A 22,920-nucleotide genomic window follows, 5' to 3' on the forward strand; every position below is an offset into this window, starting at 1 on the left:
GTGTCCCTTCTCGCACCCTCCCTGCAGTGTCCTTGACCTCAGCCTCCCTGTAGGCCATACCTCTCATGTTCCCTACCTGAACCCTCGCTGTAATTGCCCCTTAGTGTCCCTGACCTCAGCCTCCTGTAATTCCAGCTCCGTGTCCCTGCCCGTACCCTCCCCGTAATTCCCCCTCAGTGTCCCTGCCCGTACCCTCCCCGTAATTCCCCCTCAGTGTCCCTGCCCACACCCTCCCTGTAATTCTCCCTCAGTGTCCCTGACCTCAGCCTATCTGTAACTACCCCCCTCTGTGTCCCTGGGTGGGGGGCGCCAGTTCCTTACTTTGCCAGGGGCGCTCAGACCCCTAGATACACCCCTGACTTTGGGATCTCATTTTGGTGCTGCAGTTCCTCCAATCGGACTGGTTTGAACCGTTACAGGAGGTAGAAGTAAAGTACTTTACATGAAAGATCGTCACACTGCTGGCCTTGGCTTCAGCAAGATGTTTGTTGGCGTTAGGAGCGTTGTCTTGCAAGAGCCCCTACTTAATTTTCCATAAGGACAGAGCTGAACTCAGGACTCATCAATTTCTTCCTAAGGTAGTGTCCGCTTTTCACATCAACCAACCTATTGTGGTTCCGGTTGTTACGGTGTTAATGCTGATTAACTTACAGGAAGAAAAAGCAATACTTTTAACTTATATTTGTGCAGGCCGATGCGACCGCTAAGCGTGTGTGTGTAACCCCTAACAGATGCGTACACGTTGCGTAAGCACGCCGTCACGCTGTAAGCACGGAGTAGCTACACGTGAGGCGGTATACACTTTATAACCCCTAGCAGGAAAGGAACACAGCACCAATTGTATTAAAAATGTTGGGATCCGACCCACCAACAGTTATTTACTAAACAGGGGGTTACAACAATAATACAATTACATAAGAGATACAGGCTACAATCAATGATACATACGTTTGTTTCGCCACCCGGTCCTCAGTCAATCTAGATAGATGACCTTTAGAGAATGTGACTGACCGGCCATGAGGCTTGGCTTTTATACAATATTCCAAAGCATAAAACAATAGAAACTGTATGCTCTTCTTCCATTGGTTCGGGGGTGGGACATATCCTGTGCACTGGGGATCATTGGTCAGCTCAAGCGGTGGGCGATGGCTAAGTCTTGAGATGTGTTTACTGTTGTTTACATCTGTGTCCCTGCCCCATGTTCCATGATTACAAAGCTTTGCGTAAACAAGACAGTCTGATACATTCAAGACACTGTTTGTGAATCGCCTTTCTATGCGTATGAGTGGTTTGATTAGTTTATGAGTGCACAGAGACTTGCTATTGAAGGATGTACAGACTGTGTGTGAGTTATGCACTATATGAATAAAATATTGAATATGGCTTTTGGGGCTTTTCTGTGCGAATGCGTATGTTACCGTATTTACTCATACCACGTGCTAACACTCAAGACCGCGTGAGCGATTATACGTAGCTTGCGAGTATGTGTATGCACAGCAGAAAAAGCACCCGCACGGAGGCCATCTGTGTGGTGTTTGTACGTGATGAGAGTGCCTAGAATATTTTCGACTTTGACAACGGACACCTCTGTTACTTCAGAGTCTTTGGATATTGTGAGGGCTTTGAAGGTGTATGTAAAGAGAACAGCTCGTCACAGTAAATCGGACTCGCTGTTCGTTCTCTATGATCCCAATAAATGTGGGTGTCCTGCTTCAAAGCAGTCAATTGCACGCTGGATCAGGCTCACTATCCAGCATGCTTATTCCATGGCAGGCTTGCCGGTTCCAAAATCTGTACAGGCTCACTCTACTATGTCGGTGGGTTCTTCTTGGGCGGCTGCCTGGGGTGTCTCGGCTTTACAGCTCTTCCGAGCAGCTACATGTTCAGGTTCGAACACGTTTGCTAAGTTTTACAAGTTCGATACTTTGGCATCTGAGGACCTTCAGTTTGGTCAGTCAGTTCTGCAGGAACCTCAGCACTCTCCCACCCAGGTTTGGGAGCTTTGGTACTTCCCCATGGTATTAAATGGATTCCCAGTATTCCCTAGGACGTAAGAGAAAATAGGATTTGAATTACATACCGGTAAATCCTTTTCTCGTAGTCCGTAGGGGATACTGGGAATCCATTTAATACCAGTGCTTCGTTCTTCCTGCGCTGTTACTTGATTAAGTATTCTGGTTTGTTCAGCTGTTGCTGTTCCTGTTTCAAGTTTGGTTAGCATGGCTTTCCTCTTGTTTTGTGTGCTGGTTAGTAATCTCACCACTTTCCTTATCTATCCTCCTCTCAAAGTATGTCCGTCTCCTCGGGCACAGTTTCACAGACTGAGTCTGGTAGGAGGGTCATAGAAGGAGGAGCCAGCGCACACTATCAATTTCTTAAAGTGCCCATGGCGCCTAGTGGACCTGTCTATACCCCATGTTACTAAATAGATTCCCAGTATTCCCTACGGACTAGGAGAAAAGGATTTACCAGTAGGTAATTAAAATCCTATTTTTTCATACCCAAGGAACCTGGATTTTTTTATGGATTCCTATGGTAGATGTTTTGTGTAGGTAGGGTGAATCAGTTAACTCAAATATGTCTAATGTATACCCTTTATGAAATGGAAATACTAAAAATAAATAAAGCCTTCTGCCAGTTCCAACCCACCAAGTTACACCATCCAACCAGAGCAGCAGTACCAAATTGTAATGTTCTGCAGTAAGCTTTCTTAAAATATGTAAAAGACATAAAATTATCTCAAAACTTTTAAGGGGGGTATGCAATTAGCTCTGATCATTTCGGAGCTAATGAATTTGCCCCACTGAGTATTCAATTAGGGCCATTTTCATACATTTTGAAAGCATTTTCGCCAATGCCTTTTCACCTTTTTTTTTTTTTTTTTTACATGAAAAGGCATTGGTGAAAAATGCCTCAAAATCGGTGAAAATGTCCCCATGTTTTCAACGGAAAACAAGTGGGTTCGCCAATCCACATGTTTCTCTAACGTCCTAGTGGATGCTGGGGACTCCGTCAGGACCATGGGGAATAGCGGCTCCGCAGGAGACAGGGCACAAAAGCAAGCTTTTAGGATCACATGGTGTGTACTGGCTCCTCCCCCTATGACCCTCCTCCAAGCCTCAGTTAGGTTTTTGTGCCCGGCCGAGAAGGGTGCAATCTAGGTGGCTCTCTTAAAGGGTTACTTAGAAAAAGTTTTTAGGTTCTTTATTTTCAGTGAGTCCTGCTGGCAACAGGCTCACTGCATCGAGGGACTTAGGGGAGAGATTTTCAACTCACCTGCGTGCAGGATGGATTGGATTCTTAGGCTACTGGACATAGCTCCAGAGGGAGTCGGAACACAGGGCTCGCCCTGGGGTTCGTCCCGGAGCCGCGCCGCCGACCCCCCTTGCAGACGCTGAAGATGAAGAGGTCCGGAACCAGGCGGCAGAAGACTCTCAGTCTTCATCAGGTAGCGCACAGCACTGCAGCTGTGCGCCATTGTTGTCAGCACACTTCACACAGCGGTCACGGAGGGTGCAGGGCGCTGGGGGGGGGGCGCCCTGGGCAGCAATGTATAATACCTGTATGGCGAAAAATACATCACATATAGCCCTTGAGGCTATATGGATGTATTTAACCCCTGCCAGATATCTAAAACTCCGGAGAAGAAGCCCGCCGAAAAGGGGGCGGGGCCTATTCTCCTCAGCACACAGCGCCATTTTCCCTCACAGAAAGGCTGGTGGGAAGGCTCCCATGCTCTCCCCTGCACTGCACTACAGAAACAGGGTTAAAACAGAGAGGGGGGGCACTGATTTGGCGATATGTATATATATTAAAATGCTATAAGGGAGGAACACTTATATAAAGGTTGTCCCTGGATAATTATAGCGTTTTGGTGTGTGCTGGCAAACTCTCCCTCTGTCTCCCCAAAGGGCTAGTGGGTCCTGTCCTCTATCAGAGCATTCCCTATGTGTGTGCTGTATGTCGGTACGTGTGTGTCGACATGTATGAGGAAAATATTGGTGAGGAGGCGGAGCAAATTGCCTGTAATGGTGATGTCACTCTCTAGGGAGTCGACACCGGAATGGATGGCTTATTTATGGAAATTACGTGACAATGTCAACACGCTGCAAGCCGGTTGACGACATGAGAGGGCCGGCGAACAAATTAGTATCTGTCCAGGCGTCTCAAACACCGTCAGGGGCTGTAAAATGCCCATTTACCTCAGTCGGTCGACACAGACCCAGACACGGACACTGATTTCAGTGTCGACGGTGAAGAAACAAACGTATTTTCTTTTAGGGCCACACGTTAAGGGCAATGAAGGAGGTGTTACATATTTCTGATACTCCAAGTACCACAAAAAAGGGTATTATGTGTGAGGTGAAAAAACTACCTGTAGTTTTTCCTGAATCAGATAAATTAAATGAAGTGTGTGATGATGCGTGGGTTTCCCCCGATAGAAAATTATTGGCGGTATACCCTTTCCCGCCAGAAGTTAAGGCGCGGTGGGAAACACCCCTCAGGGTGGATAAGGCGCTCACACGCTTATCAGAACAAGTGGCGGTACCATCTACGGATAGGGCCGTACTTAAGGAGCCAGCTGATAGGAGGCTGAAAAATATCCTAAAAAGTATACACACACATGCTGGTGTTATACTGCGACCAGCGATCGCCTCAGCCTGGATGTGCAGAGCTGAGGTGGCTTGGTCGGATTCCCTGACTAAAAATATTGATACCTTTGACAGGGACAGTATTTTATTGACTATAGAGCATTTAAAGGATGCATTTCTATATATGCGAGATGCGCAGAGGGATATTTGCACTCTGGCATCAAGAGTAAATGCGATGTCCATATCTGCAAGAAGATGTTTATGGACACGACAGTGGTCAGGTGATGCAGATTCCAAACGGCACAAAGATGTATTGCCGTATAAAGGGGAGGAGTTATTTGGGGTCGGTCCATGGGACCTGGTGGCCAGGGCAACTGCTGGAAAATCCACCGTTTTTTACCCTAAGTCACATCTCTGCAGAAAAAGACACCGTCTTTTCAGCCTCAGTCCTTTCGTCCCTATAAGAGTCATATCTGCCCAGGGATAGAGGAAAGGGAAGAAGACTGCAGCAGGCAGCCCATTCCCAGGAACAGAAGCCCTCCACCGCTTCTACCAAGTTCTCAGCATGACGCTGGGACCGTACAGGACCCCTGGATCCTACAAGTAGTATCCAAGGGGTACAGATTGGAATGTCGAGAGGTTTCCCCCCTCGCAGGTTCCTGTAGTCTGCTGTACCAATGTCTCCCTCCGACAGGGAGGCAGTATTGAAAACAATTCACAAGCTGTATTCCCAGCAGGTGATAATAAATTTACCCCTCCGACAACAAGGAAAGGGGTATTACTCCACACTATATGGTGGTACTGAAGGCTAGGTGAGACCTATTCTAAATCTGAAAAATTTGAACACTTACAAGGGTTCAAATCCAGATGGAGTCACTCAGAGCAGTGATAGCAAAGAACAAGGGGACTATATGGTGTCCCGGGACATCAGGGATGCTTACCTCCATGTCCCAAAATTTGCCTTTTCTCACCAAGGGTACCTCAGGTTCGTGGTACAGAACTGTCACTATCAGTTTCAAGACGATGCCGTTGGATTGTCCAAGGCACCCCGGGTCCTTACCAAGGTAATGACCGAAAGGAGGATTCGTCTTCAAAGAAAATGGACGACCTCCTGATAAGAACAAGGTCCAGAGAACAGTTGGAGGTCGGAGTAGCACTATCTCAAGTAGTTCTACGACAGCACGGGTGGATTCTAAATATTCCAAAACCGCAGTTGTTCCGACGACACGTCTGCTGGTCCTAGGGATGATTCTGGACACAGTCCAGAAAAAGGTGTTTCTCCCAGAGGAGAAAGCCAGGGAGTTATCCGAGCTAATCGGGATCCTCCTAAAACCAGGAAAAGTGTCAGTGCATCATTGCACAAGAGTCCTGGTAAAAATGGTGGCTTATTACGAAGCGCTTCCATTCGGCAGATTTCACGCAAGAACTCTTCAGTGGGATCTGCTGGACAAATGGTCCGGATCGCATCTTCAGATGCATCAGCGGATAACCCTATATCCAAGGACAAGGGTGTCTCTCCTGTGGTGATTACAGAGTGCTCATCTTCTAGAGGGCCGCAGATTCGGCATTCAGGATTGGATGCTCGTGACCACGGAGGCCAGCCTGAGAGGCTGGGGAGCAGTCACACAAGGAGTGTGATCAAGTCTGGAGAATTCTCTCCACATAAATATACTGGAGCTAAGAGCAAATTTATAATGCTCTAAGCTTAGCAAGACCTCTGCTTCAAGGTCAGCCGGTATTGATCCAGTGGGATAACATCACGGCAGTCGCCCACGTAAACAGAAAGGGCGGCACAAGAAGCAGGAGGGCAGTGGCAAAACTGCAAGGATTTTTCGCTAGGCGGAAAATCATGTGATAGCACTGTCAGCAGTGTTCATTCCGGGAGTGGACGACTGGGAAGCAGACTTCCTCAGCAGGCACGACCTCCACCCGGGAGAGTGGGAACTTCATCGGGAAGTTTTCCGCATGATTGTGAACCGTTGGGAAAGACCAAAGGTGGACATGATGGCGTCCCGCCCGAACAAAAAAATGGGACAGGTATTGCGCCAGGTCACGAGACCTTCAGGCGATAGCTGTGGACGTCCTGGTAACACCGTGGGTGTAACAGTCGGTGTATGTGTTCCCTTCTCTGCTTCTCATAACCAAGGTATTGAGAATTATAAGACATAGAGGAGTAAGAACTATACTCGTGGCTCCGGATTGGCCAAGAGGGACTTGGTAACCGGAACTTCAAGAGATGCTCACAGAGGACTAATGGCCTCGGGAGCTAAGAAGGGATTTGCTTTCAGCAAGTACCATGTCTGTTCCAAGAGGAACCGTGGCATCGGCCTTTAAGAAAGGACCTGCTCCAGCAGGGACCTTGTCTGTTCCAAGACTTACCGCGACTGCGTTTGACGGCATGGCGGTTTGAACGCCGGATCCTAAGGGAAAAGGCATTCCGGTAGAGGTCATACCTACCCTGGTCAAAGCCAGGAAGGAGGTGACCGCACAACGTTATCACCACATGTGGTAAAAATATGTTGCGTGGGTGAGGCCAGGAAGGCCCCACGAAAAAATTTCAACTAGGTCGATTTCTGCACTTCCTGCAAACAGGAGTGTCTATGAGCCTCAAATTGGGGTCCATTAAGGTTCAAGTTTCGGCCCTATAGATTTTCTTCCAGAAAGAATTGGCTTCAGTTCCTGAAGTCCAGACGTTTGTCAAGGGAGTATTGCATATACAGCCCTTGTGTGCCTCCAGTGGCACCGTGGGATCTCAACGTAGTGTTGGGATTCCTCAAATCATATTGGTTTGAACCACTCAAATCTGTGGATTTGAAATATCTCACATGGAAAGTGACCATGCTGTTGGCCCTGGCCTCGGCCAGGCGATTGTCAAAATTGGCGGCTTTGTCTTATAAAAGCCCATATTTGATTTTCCATTCGGACAGGGCAGAACTGCGGACTCGTCCCCAGTTTCTTCCTAAGGTGGTGTCAGCGTTTCACCTGAAACAACCTATTGTGGTGCCTGCGGCTACTAGGGACTTGGAGGACTCCAAGTTGCTAGACGTTGTCAGGGCCCTGAAAATATATATATATATATATATATAATTCCAGGACGGCTGGAGTCAGAAAGTCTGACTTGCTGTTTATATTGTAGGCACCCAAAAAGCTGGGTGCTCCTGCTTCTAAGCAGACTATTGCTCGTTGGATTTGTAGTACAATTCAGCTTGCACATTCTGTGGCAGGCCTGCCACAGCCAAAATCTGTAAATGCCCATTCCACAAGGAAGGTGGGCTCATCTTGGGCGGCTGCCCGAGGGGTCTCGGCTTTACAACTTTGCCGAGCAGCTACTTGGTCAGGGGCAAACACGTTTGCTAAATTCTACAAATTTGATACCCTGGCTGAGGAGGACCTGGAGTTCTCTCATTCGGTGCTGCAGAGTCATCCGCACTCTCCCGCCCGTTTGGGAGCTTTGGTATAATCCCCATGGTCCTGACGGAGTCCCCAGCATCCACTAGGACGTTAGAGAAAATAAGATTTTACTTACCGATAAATCTATTTCTCATAGTCCGTAGTGGATGCTGGGCGCCCATCCCAAGTGCGGATTGTCTGCATTACTTGTACATAGTTATTGTTACAAAAAAATCGGGTTATTATTGTTGTGAGCCATCTTTTTTAGAGGCTACTTCATTGTTATCATACTGTTAACTGGGTTCAAATCACAAGTTGTACGGTGTGATTGGTGTGGCTGGTATGAGTCTTACCCGGGATTCAAGATCCTTCCTTATTGTGTACGCTCGTCCGGGCACAGTACCTAACTGAGGCTTGGAGGAGGGTCATAGGGGGAGGAGCCAGTACACACCATGTGATCCTAAAAGCTTGCTTTTGTGCCCTGTCTCCTGCGGAGCCGCTATTCCCCATGGTCCTGACGGAGTCCCCAGCATCCACTACGGACTATGAGAAATAGATTTATCGGTAAGTAAAATCTTATTTTTCTGCCCCTGTCACATTTTTCGTCTATGCGAAAGTCCGGCCCTGCTTTTGCATAGGGCAAATCCCCATTCGCCCTAAAAATAGCAAAAAGATAATTTTTTTCACGTAGACGAAAAAAATGGAGTTAATTGCATACCCCTCTAAATATTTTAGTATTAACCTACTGTGTCATTGTACATAATATACATCAAAGGGAGATGCATTACATGAAAAGTAATGAATATGCTTAAATAGCTCTCATTTTCATTATTTTAACAAACAGTCCAAAGTGAAACCTCTTGTAGCAAATGATCCTATCATGATCCCAAAATTAAAAAATGTGGGTATTTATTAACAACAGTATGAACAACTTTTTCGATTTTTTATTTATTTATATATTTAAAAAGTTGGTTTTTTTTATTAAAAAAAATCCAAATCAAAACTTTGATTCTTTTTTCATTGCAGCTTTAAAAGGCATATAACTTGAAAACCAGTGTACTTATCAGACTAATGGGCTCATTTATCAATGAGTGATAAAACTCACTGTGAGTGATACATTGCACCAGCCAGTCAGCTCCTAACTGCCATTTTACAGGCTGTGTTTGAAAAAATGGCAGTTAGGAGCTGATTGTCTTTTTAAATTTATTACTCATTGATAAATGAGCCTATAAGATCATGAACTTAGCTTCACATTCAAGGCATCAACTAATATATAATCTGAAACGGTCACTTTGAAACCCTGTGTTTATTTGGTGTGGAATAACCAAACTATATTTTTCTCTTATGTCCTAGAGGATGCTGGGGTCCATATTAGTACCATGGGGTATAGACGGGTCCACCAGGAGCCATTGGCACTTTAAGAGTTTAACAGTGTGCGTTGGCTCCTCCCTCTATGCCCGTCCTACCAGACTCAGTTTAGAAAATGTGCCCGGAGGAGCCGGTCACAGCTAGGGGAGCTCTACAGAGCTTTCCTGGTAAAAGTTTATCTTAGAGTTAATTTTTTTACAGGAGGCTGCTGGCAACAGCCTGCCTGCAACGAGGGACTGAGAGGGGGAGCAGTGTCCGCCCTGCGGGGTCTGAGTCACTGTATCCGCTGACTGGGCATTGAGCTCCAGAGGGGACAGATCGCGCCCCGCCACAGGGGAACGCTCACCCCGGCAGCCAGCCGCCACCCCCTTGCAGAGCTGAAGTGTGGCGAGTAAGTCACTGTCCCCCCTTACAAGCGGGGGGTCAGTGTGAAGAGGGCGGCTTTAAGGGTAGGACCGCACTCCTGGACGGCTCAGCGGTACTGTGGTGCGGTGCGGCGCTGTGAGGGGCGCCCTGAGCCAGCACCTAACCCTACACTGACCATAATCTCACAGAGTGGGTGAGCCATTAAGGGGGCGGAGCTTCTCCTCAGAGCGGACCCAGCAGCGTTCAGGGCCATTTTCCTGCCTGCAGCTCACTGCCAGTGGAAGAACAGGTCCGTCCAGAGCACCTCCAGCTATCTGTACAGTACCAGGGGGTTGTTGAAGGGAGGGGAGGCTGTGTAAAGACTGTGTCACCTAGTAAGGGACACAGTCAGCGCTGGTTAGGGTCTCCCTATACCTATAATAGCGCTGTGTGTGGGTTGGCTCCAATCTCTGTGTTTCTCTGCCATTCTGGGGGGGGGGGGGGGGGGGAACGGTCTACCCAGTACCCTGTGTGTTTGTGGGGTGATTGGTGTGTATGTGCAAACATGTCTAGGGACACGGTTTCATATGCTGCAGAGGATTTATCTTCCCAGGAACACTCCATACCATGTAATCAGGATAGCACTGTTGTAGCGCAGATCCCAGCTAGAGAGCCAGAATGGTTAGTCTCTCTGAGGGGGGCTGTTTATCAGATTTACGATAGAGTTGCTAGGACTGAGCATGCCACTCAAGTTCTGCAATCCTCTATGGTAGTATGGTCTGATACTGCTTCCTCGGGGTCCCCTGCGGTACATTCTCACAAACGTGCACTTGCCAAACTTATGCAGGATGACACGGACACCGATTCTGACCCTGCAGACAGTGACGGGGATGCGTTGAGGTGGACTGCTTCACTTGCTAAGGGGGTGCAGTTGATGACTGAAGCTGTAAGGGATGTGTTACACATTACTGACACAGCTCCTGAGCAGGTAGAGGAGGCCTTTTTCACAGACAATAAAAAGTCCCCCCTCACCTTCCCGGCATCCAAAGAATTAAATGCTATCTTTGAAAAAGCCTGAGAAGAAATTCCAGATCCCTAAGAGGGTCTTCGTTGCTTTTCCCTTCCCAGAGGAAGATAGGAAAAAATGGGAGTCCCCGCCGATAGTCGACGCCTCTGTCTCTAGGCTGTCCAAACAGGTGGTGCTGCCAGTCCCGGGATCCACCGTGTTGAAGGACCCGGCGGATCGCAAGGTGGATGCTACGCTAAAATCCATTTACATGGCTTCAGGGGCTATATTGCGGCCTACTATAGCCTGTGCTTGGATTGCAAAAGCTGTTGCCAGGTGGTCAATCACTCTGCAGGAGGAATCTACTACGCTGGATAGAGGTGACGTTGATTTATTCTTACGTAATATTGATGATTCTGCAGGGTTCCTGGTTGATTCCATGAAGGACCTGAGTTCCATGGCTGTGGGGATCTCCTCCATGTCCGTCTCAGCTCGCAGGGTTCTCTGGCTGCGCCAATGGTCGGCGGACGCGGAATCCAGGAAGTGTGTGGTGGGCCTACCATATACAGGTCAGGCTCTCTTTAAAGAGGCGATGGATTGCCACGGCTACCGTGGGTAAGTCTCCTTTTCTCCCCTCAGCGGCTCCGGCTACGAAGAAGCCCTTTACACCAGCCACGTCACAGTCCTTTCGGCCTGCAAGATCTAGAAAGAACAAGCCTTCGAACACCTTCAGAGGTGGTCCTGCCATAGGAAAGAAACCTGCTCCCACAGGTTCCCAGGCCCAGAAGCTCGCTTCTGATGCCACTAAGTCCTCCGCATGACGGAGGCCTGGAGGAAGGTCAGGTGGGGGCAAGACTCCGGCATTTCAGCCACGTCTGGGTGTCATCTGGCCTGGACCCCATGGTCCTGGATATAGTGTCCAGGGGGTACAGACTGGAGTTTCAAAATCTCCAACCTCACCGTTTCTTCAAGTCAGGCTTGCCAGCTCTGCCGGCAGACAGAACAATTCTTCTGAAGGCCATCCGAAAATTGGTGGTTTCCGAGGTCATTGTCCCTGTTCCGCCTCAGCAGTGGAACAAAGGTTATTATTCGAACCTTTTCGTGGTACCGAAACCGGATGGTTCGATACGCCAAGTTTGAATCTAAAGTCTTTGAACCCTTATCTCAGAGAGTTCAAATTCAAGATGGAATCTCTGAGAGCTGTCATCACAGGACTGACGGAGGGGGAGTTCTTGGTGTCTCTGAACATCAAGGATGCCTACCTCCACATTCCCATTTGGTCGCTGCATCAGGCATATCTGAGGTTTGCACTGTTGGACGATCACTATCAGTTTCAGGCGCTGCCGTTTGGCCTCTCCACAACACCGAGGATCTTCACCAAGGTGGAGGTGAACAAAAGCAGGAGGTGAACAAAATTCCATATCTGGACCATCTCCTGATCAAGGCGTCGTCCAGGGAGAAGTTGTTGCGATCCATTGCTCTCACTACACATCTGCTCAGGAAGCACGGTTGGATCCTGAACCTTCCAAAGTCTCATCTGGAGCCAACGAGGAGGCTGTCTTTCCTGGGGATGATCCTAGACACGGAAGTGCAGAGGGTGTTTCTGCGGGTGGAGAAAGCATTGGTGATAAAGCCTACCCGGGTCTCGGTTCATCAGTGCATCCGCCTTCTGGGGAAGATGGTTGCCTCCTATGAGGCTCTACAATACGGAAGGTTTCATGCTCGATCCTTCCAGCTGGATCTCTTGGACCAGTGGTCGGGATCTCACCTACACATGCACCAGAGGATACGTCTGTCACTGAAAGCCAGGATTTCGCTCCTCTGGTGGCTACAACTACCACACCTTCTAGAAGGCTGAAGGTTTGGATTTCAGGACTGGATCCTTCTAACCACAGATGCAAGTCTAAGAGGTTGGGGAGCAGTCGCTCAGGGGGAAACCTTCCAAGGAAGGTGGTCGGATCAAGAATCCCTTCTCCCAATAAACATTCTGGAGCTAAGAGCCGTGTTCAACGGCCTTCTGCAGGCAGCTCACCTTCTACAGGATCGGGCTGTCCAGGTGCAGTCGGACAACGTGACCACAGTGGCCTACATAAACCGGCAAGGCGGAACGAAGAGCAGGGCTGCCATGTCAGAGTTGTCAAGAATACTCCTCTGAGCAGAAAGGCACGCGGTGGCGTTGTCAGCAATCTTCATTCCGGGAGTAGACAACTCTGAAGCAGACTTCCTCAGCAGACACGATCTCCATCCAGGAGAGTGGGGCCTCCACCCAGAGGTGTTCGAGGAGGTAACCGCTTGGTGGGGGGTTCCTCACATAGACATGATGGCCTCCCGCCTCAACAAGAAGCTATGGAGGTACTGTTCCAGGTTGAGAGACCCTTAGGCAGTGGCGGTGGACGCACTGGTAACACCGTGGGTGTTCACGTCAGTGTATGTGTTCCCTCCACTTCCTCTGATACCAAGGGTTCTTCAGCTGGTGAGAAGAACAAAGTTTCTGGCAATCCTCATTGCTCCGGACTGGCCAAGGAGGGCTTGGTACGCAGATCTGCTGGATCTTCTGTTGGAGGATCTGCTACTGCAGGGGCCGTTCGCCTATCAAGACTTACCACGGCTACGTTTGACGGCATGGCGGTTGAACGCCAGATCTTAGCTCGGAAGGGTATCCCGAGTGAGGTTATCCCTACCCTTATTTAGGCTAGGAAGGGGGTAACGTCTGAACATTACCACCGTATTTGGAAGAAATATGTTTTTTGGTGTGAATCAAGGAAATTTCCTGCGGTGGAGTTTCAACTTGGACATTTTCTTCTTTTCCTGCAAGCAGGTGTGGATATGGGCCTGAGATTGGGCTCCATCAAGGTCCAAATCTCTGCTTTGTCCATCTTCTTTCAAAAACAATTGGCTGTCCTCCCTGAGGTTCAGACCTTTTTGAAAGGGGTTCTGCACATCCAACCTCCCTTTGTGGTGCCATCGGCGCCCTGGGATCTTGATGTGGTATTGCAGTTCCTACAATCAGCTTGGTTTGAGCCTCTGCTGGAGGCTGACATCAAGTTTCTCACGTGGAAGGTGGTCACTTTGTTGGCCTTGGCATCTGCCCGACGCGTGTCGGAATTGGGGGCTTTATCTTGTAAAAGTCCCTATCTGATCTTCCATGAAGACAGGGGCGGATCTTAGGACTCGTCCACAGTTCCTGTCTAAGGTTGTATCGGCTTTTCATATCAACCAACCTATTGTGGTGCCAGTGGCTACTGACTCCTCAATTTCTTCAAAGGCTTTGGATGTTGTGAGGGCTTTGAAGATCTATGTGAAGAGGACAGCTCGTCATAGAAAAACTGACTCTCTGTTTGTCCTCTATGATCCCAAGAAAATTGGGTGTCCTGCTTCTAAGCAGTCGATTTCACGCTGGATCAGGTTCACTATCCAGCATGCATATTCTACGGCAGGATTGCCGTGTCCGAAATCGGTTAAGGCCCACTCTACTTGTAAAGTGGGTTCTTCCTGGGCGGCTGCCCGGGGTGTCTCGACCTTACATCTTTGCCGAACTGCTACTTGGTCTGGTTCGAACACGTTTTACAAGTTCGATACTTTGACCAAACTTGAGGTAATCAGATGCCAATCAGTCTTGCAGGAGCCTCCGCGCTCTCCCTCCCGTACTGGGAGCTTTGGTACATCCCCATGGTACTAATATGGACCCCAGCATCCTCTTGGACGTAAGAGAAAATAGGATTTTAATTACCTACCGGTAAATCCTTTTCTCATAGTCCGTAGAGGATGCTGGGCGCCCGCCCAGTGCTTTGTTTTCCTGCATTGGTTTTATAGTTCAATTCTACCTGGTTCCTAGGTAAGTTCTGCCTTGTTTACTATTTCAGCTGTTGCTGAGTTTTCCGGCATGTTAGCCGGATTTGTCTGTTGTGTGAGCTGGTATGAATCTCGCCACTATCTGTGTAATTCCTTCTGTCGAAGTATGTTGTCTCCTCGGGCACAGTTTCTAGACTGAGTCTGGTAGGAAGGGCATAGAGGGAGGAGCCAGCCCACACTGTTAAACTCTTAAAGTGCCAATGGCTCCTGGTGGACCCATCTATACCCCATGGTACTAATGTGGACCCCAGCATCCTCTATGGACTACGAGAAAAGGATTTACCGGTAGGTAATTAAAATCCTATTTTTTCATCTCTTTGAAATTCTCATTGTTTATGTGACTCACTAATCTGAAACACCTTTTTGGCATTCTTTCCCTTATATTGTAAACTCTTGTGTTTACAAGGTTGCAACTCTACTGGGTAAAATGGAGCGCTTCCGTAGCTCACCACTTCATGCAAACATTTCCACTGCCATTGACCGCTACTTGGAAGCAATTCACAGTGTTCAAACCCATCGCAAAGATGAGATAGCCAATACATCAAATCGCCAGAAGCATAGTAGACCTCGCCATCATGATGACAGAGGTATAGAGACTACTGAGAGGGATATTGTAATAATTATTTTGGGTATCTCATAGGACTTAAGTCATAATTCAAAAGATAATTTAGAATACTTTAAATGCATTAACATCTATTTCTCTAACGTCCTAGTGGATGCTGGGAACTCCGTAAGGACCATGGGGAATAGCGGGCTCCGAAGGAGGCTGAGCACTCTAGAAAGATCTTAGACTACCTGGTGTGCACTGGCTCCTCCCACCATGACCCTCCTCCAAGCCTCAGTTAGATTTCGTGCCCGGCCGAGGTTGGATGCACACTAGGGGCTCTCCTGAGCTCTTAGAAAGTTATAGTCTTAGAATTTGTTCTTTTCAGTGAGACCTGCTGGCAACAGGCTCACTGCAGCGAGGGACTAAGGGGAGAAGAAGCGAACTCGCCTGCTTGCAGCCGGATTGGGCTTCTTAGGCTACTGGACACCATTAGCTCCAGAGGGATCGACCGCAGGCCCAGCCTTGATGTTCGGTCCCGGAGCCGCGCCGCCGTCCCCCTTACAGAGCCAGAAGCAAGAAGATGGTCCGGAAAATCGGCGGCATGAAGACTCAGTCTTCACCAAGGTAGCGCACAGCACTGCAGCTGTGCGCCATTGCTCCTCTCACACACTTCATACTCCGGTCACTGAGGGTGCAGGGCGCTGGGGGGGGGGCGCCCTGAGGCAGCAATAAAAACACCTTGGCTGGCAAAAACACCTCAATATATAGCCCCAGGGGCTATATATGAGGTAAATACCCCTGCCAGAAGTCCATAAAAAACGGGAGAATAGGCCGCGAAAAAGGGGCGGAGCCTATCTACTCAGCACACTGGCGCCATTTTCCCTCACAGCTCCGTTGGAGGTAAGCTCCCTGGCTCTCCCCTGCAGTCTACAAGGGTTAAAAAAAGAGAGAGGGGGCACTAAATTTAGGCGCAGTATACATTATATATATAGATATAAAGCTATAGGGGACATAACTCAGTTAGTCCCTGCAGTATATAGCGCTCTGGTGTGTGCTGGCATACTCTCACTCTGTCCCCCCAAAGGGCTTTTGTGGGTCCTGTCCTCGTTTAGAGCATTCCCTGTGTGTCTGCGGTGTGTCGGTACGGCTGTGTCGACATGTTGAATGAGGAGGCTTATATGGTGACGGAACAAAGGCCGATATATGTGATGTCGCCCCCTGTGGGGCCGACACCAGAGTGGATAGAGAGGTAAAAGGTATTAACCGACAGTGTCAACTCCTTACATAAAAGGGTGGATGACGTAACAGCTGTGGGACAGCCGGCTTCGCAGCCCGCGCCTGCCCAGGCGTCTCAAAGGCCATCAGGGGCTCAAAAACGCCCGCTCTCTCAGATGGCAGACACAGATGTCGACACGGAGTCTGACTCCAGTGTCGACAAGGTGGAGACATATACACATTCCAATCCGTGACTTGTTCCCGGCAATAAAAAATGTGTTATACATTTCTGACTTTAACCTCTATAAATGGGTTTTAGGTTTGGGGAGAAAAAACAGGCAGTGTTTTGTTCCCCCATCAGATGAATAAATGAAGTGTGTGAAAAGCGTGGGTTCCCCCGTTAAGAAACTGGTAATTTATAAAAAGTTACTGATGGCGTACCCTTTCCCGCCAGGAGGATAAGTTACGCTGGGAGATATCCCCTAGGGTGGATAAGGCGCTCACACGTTTGTCAAAAAAGGTGGCACTGCCGTCTTAGGATACGGCCACTTTAATAGGTACCTGTTGATAAAAAAAACAGGAAGCTATCCTGAAGTCTGTATTTACACACTCAGGTACTAGACTGAGACCTGCAGATAGTGCTGCTGCAGCGTGGTTGGTGACCCTGTCAAACAGGGATAATAGTTGGCAAACATAAAAACATATTAAAGACGTTGTCTTATATATGGGGGATGCACAGAGGGATATTTTGCCGGCTGGCATCCAAAATAAATGTAATATCCATTCTGTCAGGAGGGTATTAGAGACCTGTCACTGGACAGGTGATGCTGACTTAAAAAGCGCATAGAGAGCCTTATAAGAGTGAGGAATTATTTGGGGATGGTCTCTGGGACCTCGTATCCACAGCAACGGCTGGGAAGAAATAATTTTACCTCAGGTTTCCTCACAGAAAAAGGTACAGTCCTTTCGGCTTCAGAAAAGCAAGCGGGTCAAATGGCGCTTCCTTTCTGTACAGAGACAAGGGTAGAGGGAAAAAGCTGCACCAATCAGCCTGTTCCGAGAATCAAGATTCTTCCCCCGCCTCCTGTGAGTACACACCATGACGCGGGTGCTCCACAGGTGTAGCCAGGTACGGTGGGGGGCCGCCTCAAAAATTTCAGCAATTAGTGGGCTCGCTCACAGGTGGATCCCTGTTTCTTCCAAGTAGTATTTCAGGGGTACAAGCTAGAATTAGAGATGTCTCCCCCCAGCCGTTTCCTAAAATATGCCTTGCTGACAACTCCCTCAAGCAGGGAGGCTGTGCTAGAGGCAATTAATAAGCGGTATTCCCAGCAGGTAATACTCAAGGTGCCCCTACTTCAACAAGGACGGGGTTACTATTCCACACGGGTTGGGGTACCGAAACCGCATGGTTCGGGGTGACCCATTTTATATTTAAAATCCTTGAACATAAAAAAATTCAAGTTCAAGATGGAATCGCTCAGGGCGGTTATTGCAAGCCTGGACGAGGGGGATTACATGGTATCCCGGGACATCAAGGATGCTTACCTGCATGTCCCCATTTACCATCCTCGCCAGGAGTACCTCAGATTTGTGGTACAGGATTACCATTACCAAGTCCAGACACTGCCGTTTGGACTGTACATGGCACCGAGGGTGTTTTATCAAGGTAATGGCCGAAATGATGATACTCCTTCAAAAAAAGGGAGTTGTAATTATCCCGTAATTGGACAATCTCGTTATAAGGGCGAGGTCCAAGGAGCAGTTGGTAGTCGGGGTAGCACTATTTTGGAAAGTGCTACAACAGCATAGGTGGATTCTAAACAGTCCAAAGTCACAGCTGGTTCCTATGACACGTCTACTGTTCCTGGGGATGGTTCTGGACATAAACCAGAAATAGTGTTTCTCCCGGAGGAGAAAGCCAAGGAGTTGTCATCTCTAGTCAGAGACCTCCTGAAACCAAAATAGGTAGCGGTGCATCATTGCACGCGAGTCCTGGGAAAAATGGTAGCTTCCTACGAAGCAATCCCATTAGGCAGGTTCCATACAAGAACTTTTCAGAGGGACCTGTTGGACAAGTGGTCCGGATCGCATCTTCCGATGCATAGGCTGATAACCCTGTCTCCAAGGACCAGGGTATCTCTACTGTGGTGGCTGCAGAGTGCCCATCTTCAAGAGGGCCGCAGGTTCGGCATACAGGACTAGGTCCTAGTGACCATGGATTCCAGCCTTTGAGGCTGGGGGGCAGTCACATAGGGAAGAAACTTCCAGGGACTTTGGTCAAGTCAGGTTATTTCCCTACACATAAATATTCTGGATCTGAGGGCCATTTACAATGCCCTGAGGCCAGCAAGGCCTCTGCTTCAAAACCAGCCGGTACTGATCCAATCAGACAACATCACGGCAGTCGCCCATGTAATCAACAGGGCGGCACAAAAAGCAGGATGGCGATGGCAGAAGCCACAAGGATTCTCCGATAGGCGGAAAATCATGTGTTAGCACTGTCAGCAGTGTTCATTCCCGGAGTGGACAACTGGGAAGCAGATCTTCTCAACAGACACGACCTCCACCCGGGAGAATGGGGACTTCCTCCAGAAGTCTTCCAATAGGATTGTACACCATTGGGAAAGGCCACAGGTGGACATGATGGCGTCCCGCCTTAACAAAAAGCTATAAAAGATATTGCTCCAGGTCAAGGGACCCTCAGGCGATAGCTATGGACGCTCTGGTAACACCGTGGGTGTACCAGTCGGTTTAGGTGTTCTCCACTCTGCCTCTCATACCAAAGGTACTGAGAATAATAAGAAGGCGAGGTGTAAGAACGATACTCGTGGATGGCCAAGAAGAGCTTGGTACCCAGAACTTCAAGAATTTATATCAGAGGACCCATGGCCTCTGCCACTCAGTCAGGACCTGCGGCAGCAGGGGCCCTGTCTGTTCCAAGACTTACCGCGGCTGCGTTTGACGGCATGGCGGTTGAACGCCGGATCCTGAAGGAAAAGGGTATTCCGGAGGAAGTAATTCCTACGCTTACTAAAGCCAGGAAAGAGGTTACAGCAACTCATTATCACCGCATATGGCGAAAATATGTTGCATGGTGTGAGGCCGAAAGGGCCCCAACAGAGGAATTTCAACTAGGTCGATTTCTGCATTTCCTGCAAGCAGGAGTGACTATGGGCCTTAAATTGGGTTCCATTAAGGTACAGATCTCGGCTCTGTCGATTTTCTTTCAAAAAAGAACTAGCTTCAGTACCTGAAGTTCAGACATTTATAAAAGGAGTGCTGCATAGTCAGCCCCCGTTTGTGCCTCCTGTGGCACCTTGGGATCTCAACGTGGTGTTGAGTTTTCTTAAAATCACTTTGGTTTGAACCACTAAAAACCGTGGATCTGAAATATCTCACATGGAAGGTGGTTATGTTATTGGCCTTGGCTTCTGCCAGGCGAGTATCAGAATTGGCGGCTTTGTCTTGTAAAAGCCCTTATTTGATTTTCCATATGGATAGGGCAGAATTGAGGACTCGTCCCCAGTTTCTCCCTAAGGTGGTGTCAGCGTTTCACCTGAACCAGCCTATTGTGGTGCCTGCGGCTACTAAGGATTTGGAGGACTCCAAGTTGCTAGACGTTGTCAGGGCCCTGAAAATATATGTTTCCAGGACGGCTGGAGTCAGAAAATCTGACTCGCTGTTTATCCTATATGCACCCAACAAGCTGGGTGCTCCTGCTTCTAAGCAGACTATTGCTCGTTGGATTTGTAGTACAATTCAGCTTGCACATACTGTGGCAGGCCTGCCACAGCCAAAATTTGTCAATGCCCATTCCACAAGGAAGGTGGGCTCATCTTGGGCGGCTGCCCGAGGGGTCTCGGCTTTACAACTTTGCCGATCAGCTACTTGGTCAGGGGCAAACACGTTTGCAAAATTCTACAAATTTGATACCCTGGCTGAGGAGGACCTGGAGTTCTCTCATTCGGTGCTGCAGAGTCATCCGCACTCTCCCGCCCGTTTGGGAGCTTTGGTATAATCCCCATGGTCCTTACGGAGTTCCCAGCATCCACTAGGACGTTAGAGAAAATAAGAATTTACTCACCGGTAATTCTATTTCTCGTAGTCCGTAGTGGATGCTGGGCGCCCATCCCAAGTGCGGTTTATCTGCATTACTTGTACATAGTTATTGTTAACTAAATCGGGTTATTGTTGAGCCATCTGTTGAGAGGCTCTATTGTTTCATACTGTTAACTGTGTTTCATATCACGAGTTGTACGGTGTGATTGGTGTGGCTGGTATGAGTCTTACCCGGGATTCAAAATCCTTCCTTATTGTGTACGCTCGTCCGGGCACAGTACCTAACTGAGGCTTGGAGGAGGGTCATGGTGGGAGGAGCCAGTGCACACCAGGTAGTCAAAGATCTTTCTAGAGTGCCCAGCCTCCTTCGGAGCCCGCTATTCCCCATGGTCCTTACGGAGTTCCCAGCATCCACTACGGACTACGAGAAATAGAATTACCGGTGAGTAAATTCTTATTTGTAAAAATCAAAACTTTTTTCTCCTCTATGCTAGATATATTTATACTCGCATCCTCAATCAAAGATATGGCTACAGCAACCCGCAAAGCACGGACGGCACTGTGGTGTGCTTTGCAGATGACACTACCTAAACTATCACCTGCACAGAATACCGGAGACATAGAAAGGGTTCTGCAGACCATAGGCAACGCACAGGATAAGGGCTGAGTACCAGGATCATATGAAATTTCACCTGTTTTATTGGATTAAGTAATCACATCCTGTTAGTTTGCTTTTATTTTTTTAATTAGGGGAGATTTTTTTCCTAATGAAGTAAATTAAAACGTTCTGGGTATTTCTCAGAAACTACTAATGTAAATGAAAAAAAAATGTAACCCCACCTGCTTTTAAATTTGCTGTAATAATGCTAAATATTCTAACACCTTTCTCTATTTATAGAAGCAGAAAGAATGGTCTATAGATGTATTACAGGATTTAGCTCTGTTTATGTCTGCCCAACATTCTTGTATTGTAGGGATAAGGCAGAATAATACAATGAAGGCCCTAATATTAATTTTAATGTGTTTATTTTAATTGTACAGATCTCCAAATTGTGCTCATTGCTTTGGGAGTATTCTCCCAGCTATTCTTGAGCAATGGTTCCACAAACGATGACTTGAGTTGATTTTGCATTGATGCTTCATGTTTTTGAGATCTGCAATGATTGTGGAATTAGGTTCTTTTCTGTACATTACTAAGCAAACACAAACATCTCAGTCCATCTTTCGTGTAGAAATATATTTAAAGCATCAGAGTATTTATTCAAATTCTTAAAACTCAAGTTGTGGATTGATTTAGAAATATTCTTCCAAATCTAGTTTTCACATTGATGATTATAAATAAGATGAACATTTATTTTGCAAACCATGCTCAATTATCTTATGCATTAAAAGTTATTCTTAGTTGCAGTCTTTGAAAAGCTGCTTTTTACCAGTTTTAAAATTCTTAATGAAAATCCCAGTTCATAATCTTCAGAAGATATAGAGAAAAACAAAAACAGTCTTTGGTTTACTGTAAAACCTTCATTTTAGTATATATGAAGTTGTAAAATAATAAGTAAAAAAAACGTAACTGTTTTGTTAACCTTTTACTTCTGTTTTAAAGTAATTATTAAATATTGTATTTTTTCTCATTTGACAAAAGTATCACATATTGCCTTTTGTGTGATCTCAATTGCTGTAGTGCAGATGTAATATATTGATGTCATATCTTGATGTATGTATGACACAGCAGTGTGAAAAGCATGTATTTCTGATCTAATAGACTGTTGGGTAACATTTCAGTGAAATTTGGTTTGAGGAAGAATCCTTAATATTATCATCGATTAATAAACTTCTGTCTTAATGATTTGGTCACACACTAGATCTTTAATGTACTTTATGGATAACCACATAAAACAGTTAAAACCTTTTTTTTATCCAGTGGTTATTAACATGTGGATGACATGTACCCATACAATGTACAATCTGAAAAAATAAAAAATAAAAGTGGTATTGTTAAATGCAAAATTGTCTGACTCGCATGTTTACTCCATAGAAAATTGAAATACTGTATTAATCAGTATGATTATTGACTATTTAGTGCTGTTAAAAGTACCATATATGAAGTTAACAGAAGTTATTTGTAATTAAATAACGATTTGTTATCTGCAAATATAGTAGTGGCCCGGGTGAGTCAATTAGCCATGGTAAGTTTTCTGTATAACTAGTAAAATAATATGTCTTTTACAAAGGGGATGCGGTCAAGATCCCGTCAGACGGAGTCCCTGCAGTCGGAATACCGACACCGGAATACCGACATATTCTCCCACTGTGGGTGTCCACGACACCCATAGAGGGAGAATAAATTAGTGTGCCGAGCGTAGCGAGGCACCGTGCCCGCAGCGTGGCGAGCCCGCAAGGGGCTGCGTTGCGCTCGCCCCCCCCCCCCTGTCGGGATTGTGCAGGTCGGGATTCCGACCACTGGGATCCTGTCCGGCGGGATTTTGTACTGATTCCTTACAAAGTAACAAGTTTCACAATCTATAGCAAACATTGTTAGGAAG

General features: G+C 47.4%; 1 protein-coding gene across 4 annotated transcripts in view; it reads left to right on the forward strand.

Annotated features, from left to right (window-relative positions):
• Window positions 1-22,374, forward strand: part of MEIOC (meiosis specific with coiled-coil domain) — a 434,415-nt gene extending 412,041 nt beyond the window's left edge. For 3 of the 4 annotated variants that reach the window (XM_063959970.1, XM_063959968.1, XM_063959969.1), the window contains 2 exons: window positions 14,960-15,140; window positions 20,872-22,374. In XM_063959970.1, the coding sequence (XP_063816040.1) occupies window positions 14,960-15,140; window positions 20,872-21,044 (354 nt within the window). In that variant the 3' untranslated portion in view covers window positions 21,045-22,374. The remainder of the gene's footprint in view (window positions 1-14,959; window positions 15,141-20,871) is intronic. The other variant, XM_063959971.1, reaches the window with a different exon arrangement.
• Window positions 22,375-22,920: the final 546 nt, after the last annotated feature.

This window comes from Pseudophryne corroboree, chromosome 3 (genome assembly GCF_028390025.1).
Source record: "Pseudophryne corroboree isolate aPseCor3 chromosome 3, aPseCor3.hap2, whole genome shotgun sequence".
Classification (NCBI taxonomy): Eukaryota; Metazoa; Chordata; class Amphibia; order Anura; family Myobatrachidae; genus Pseudophryne; species Pseudophryne corroboree.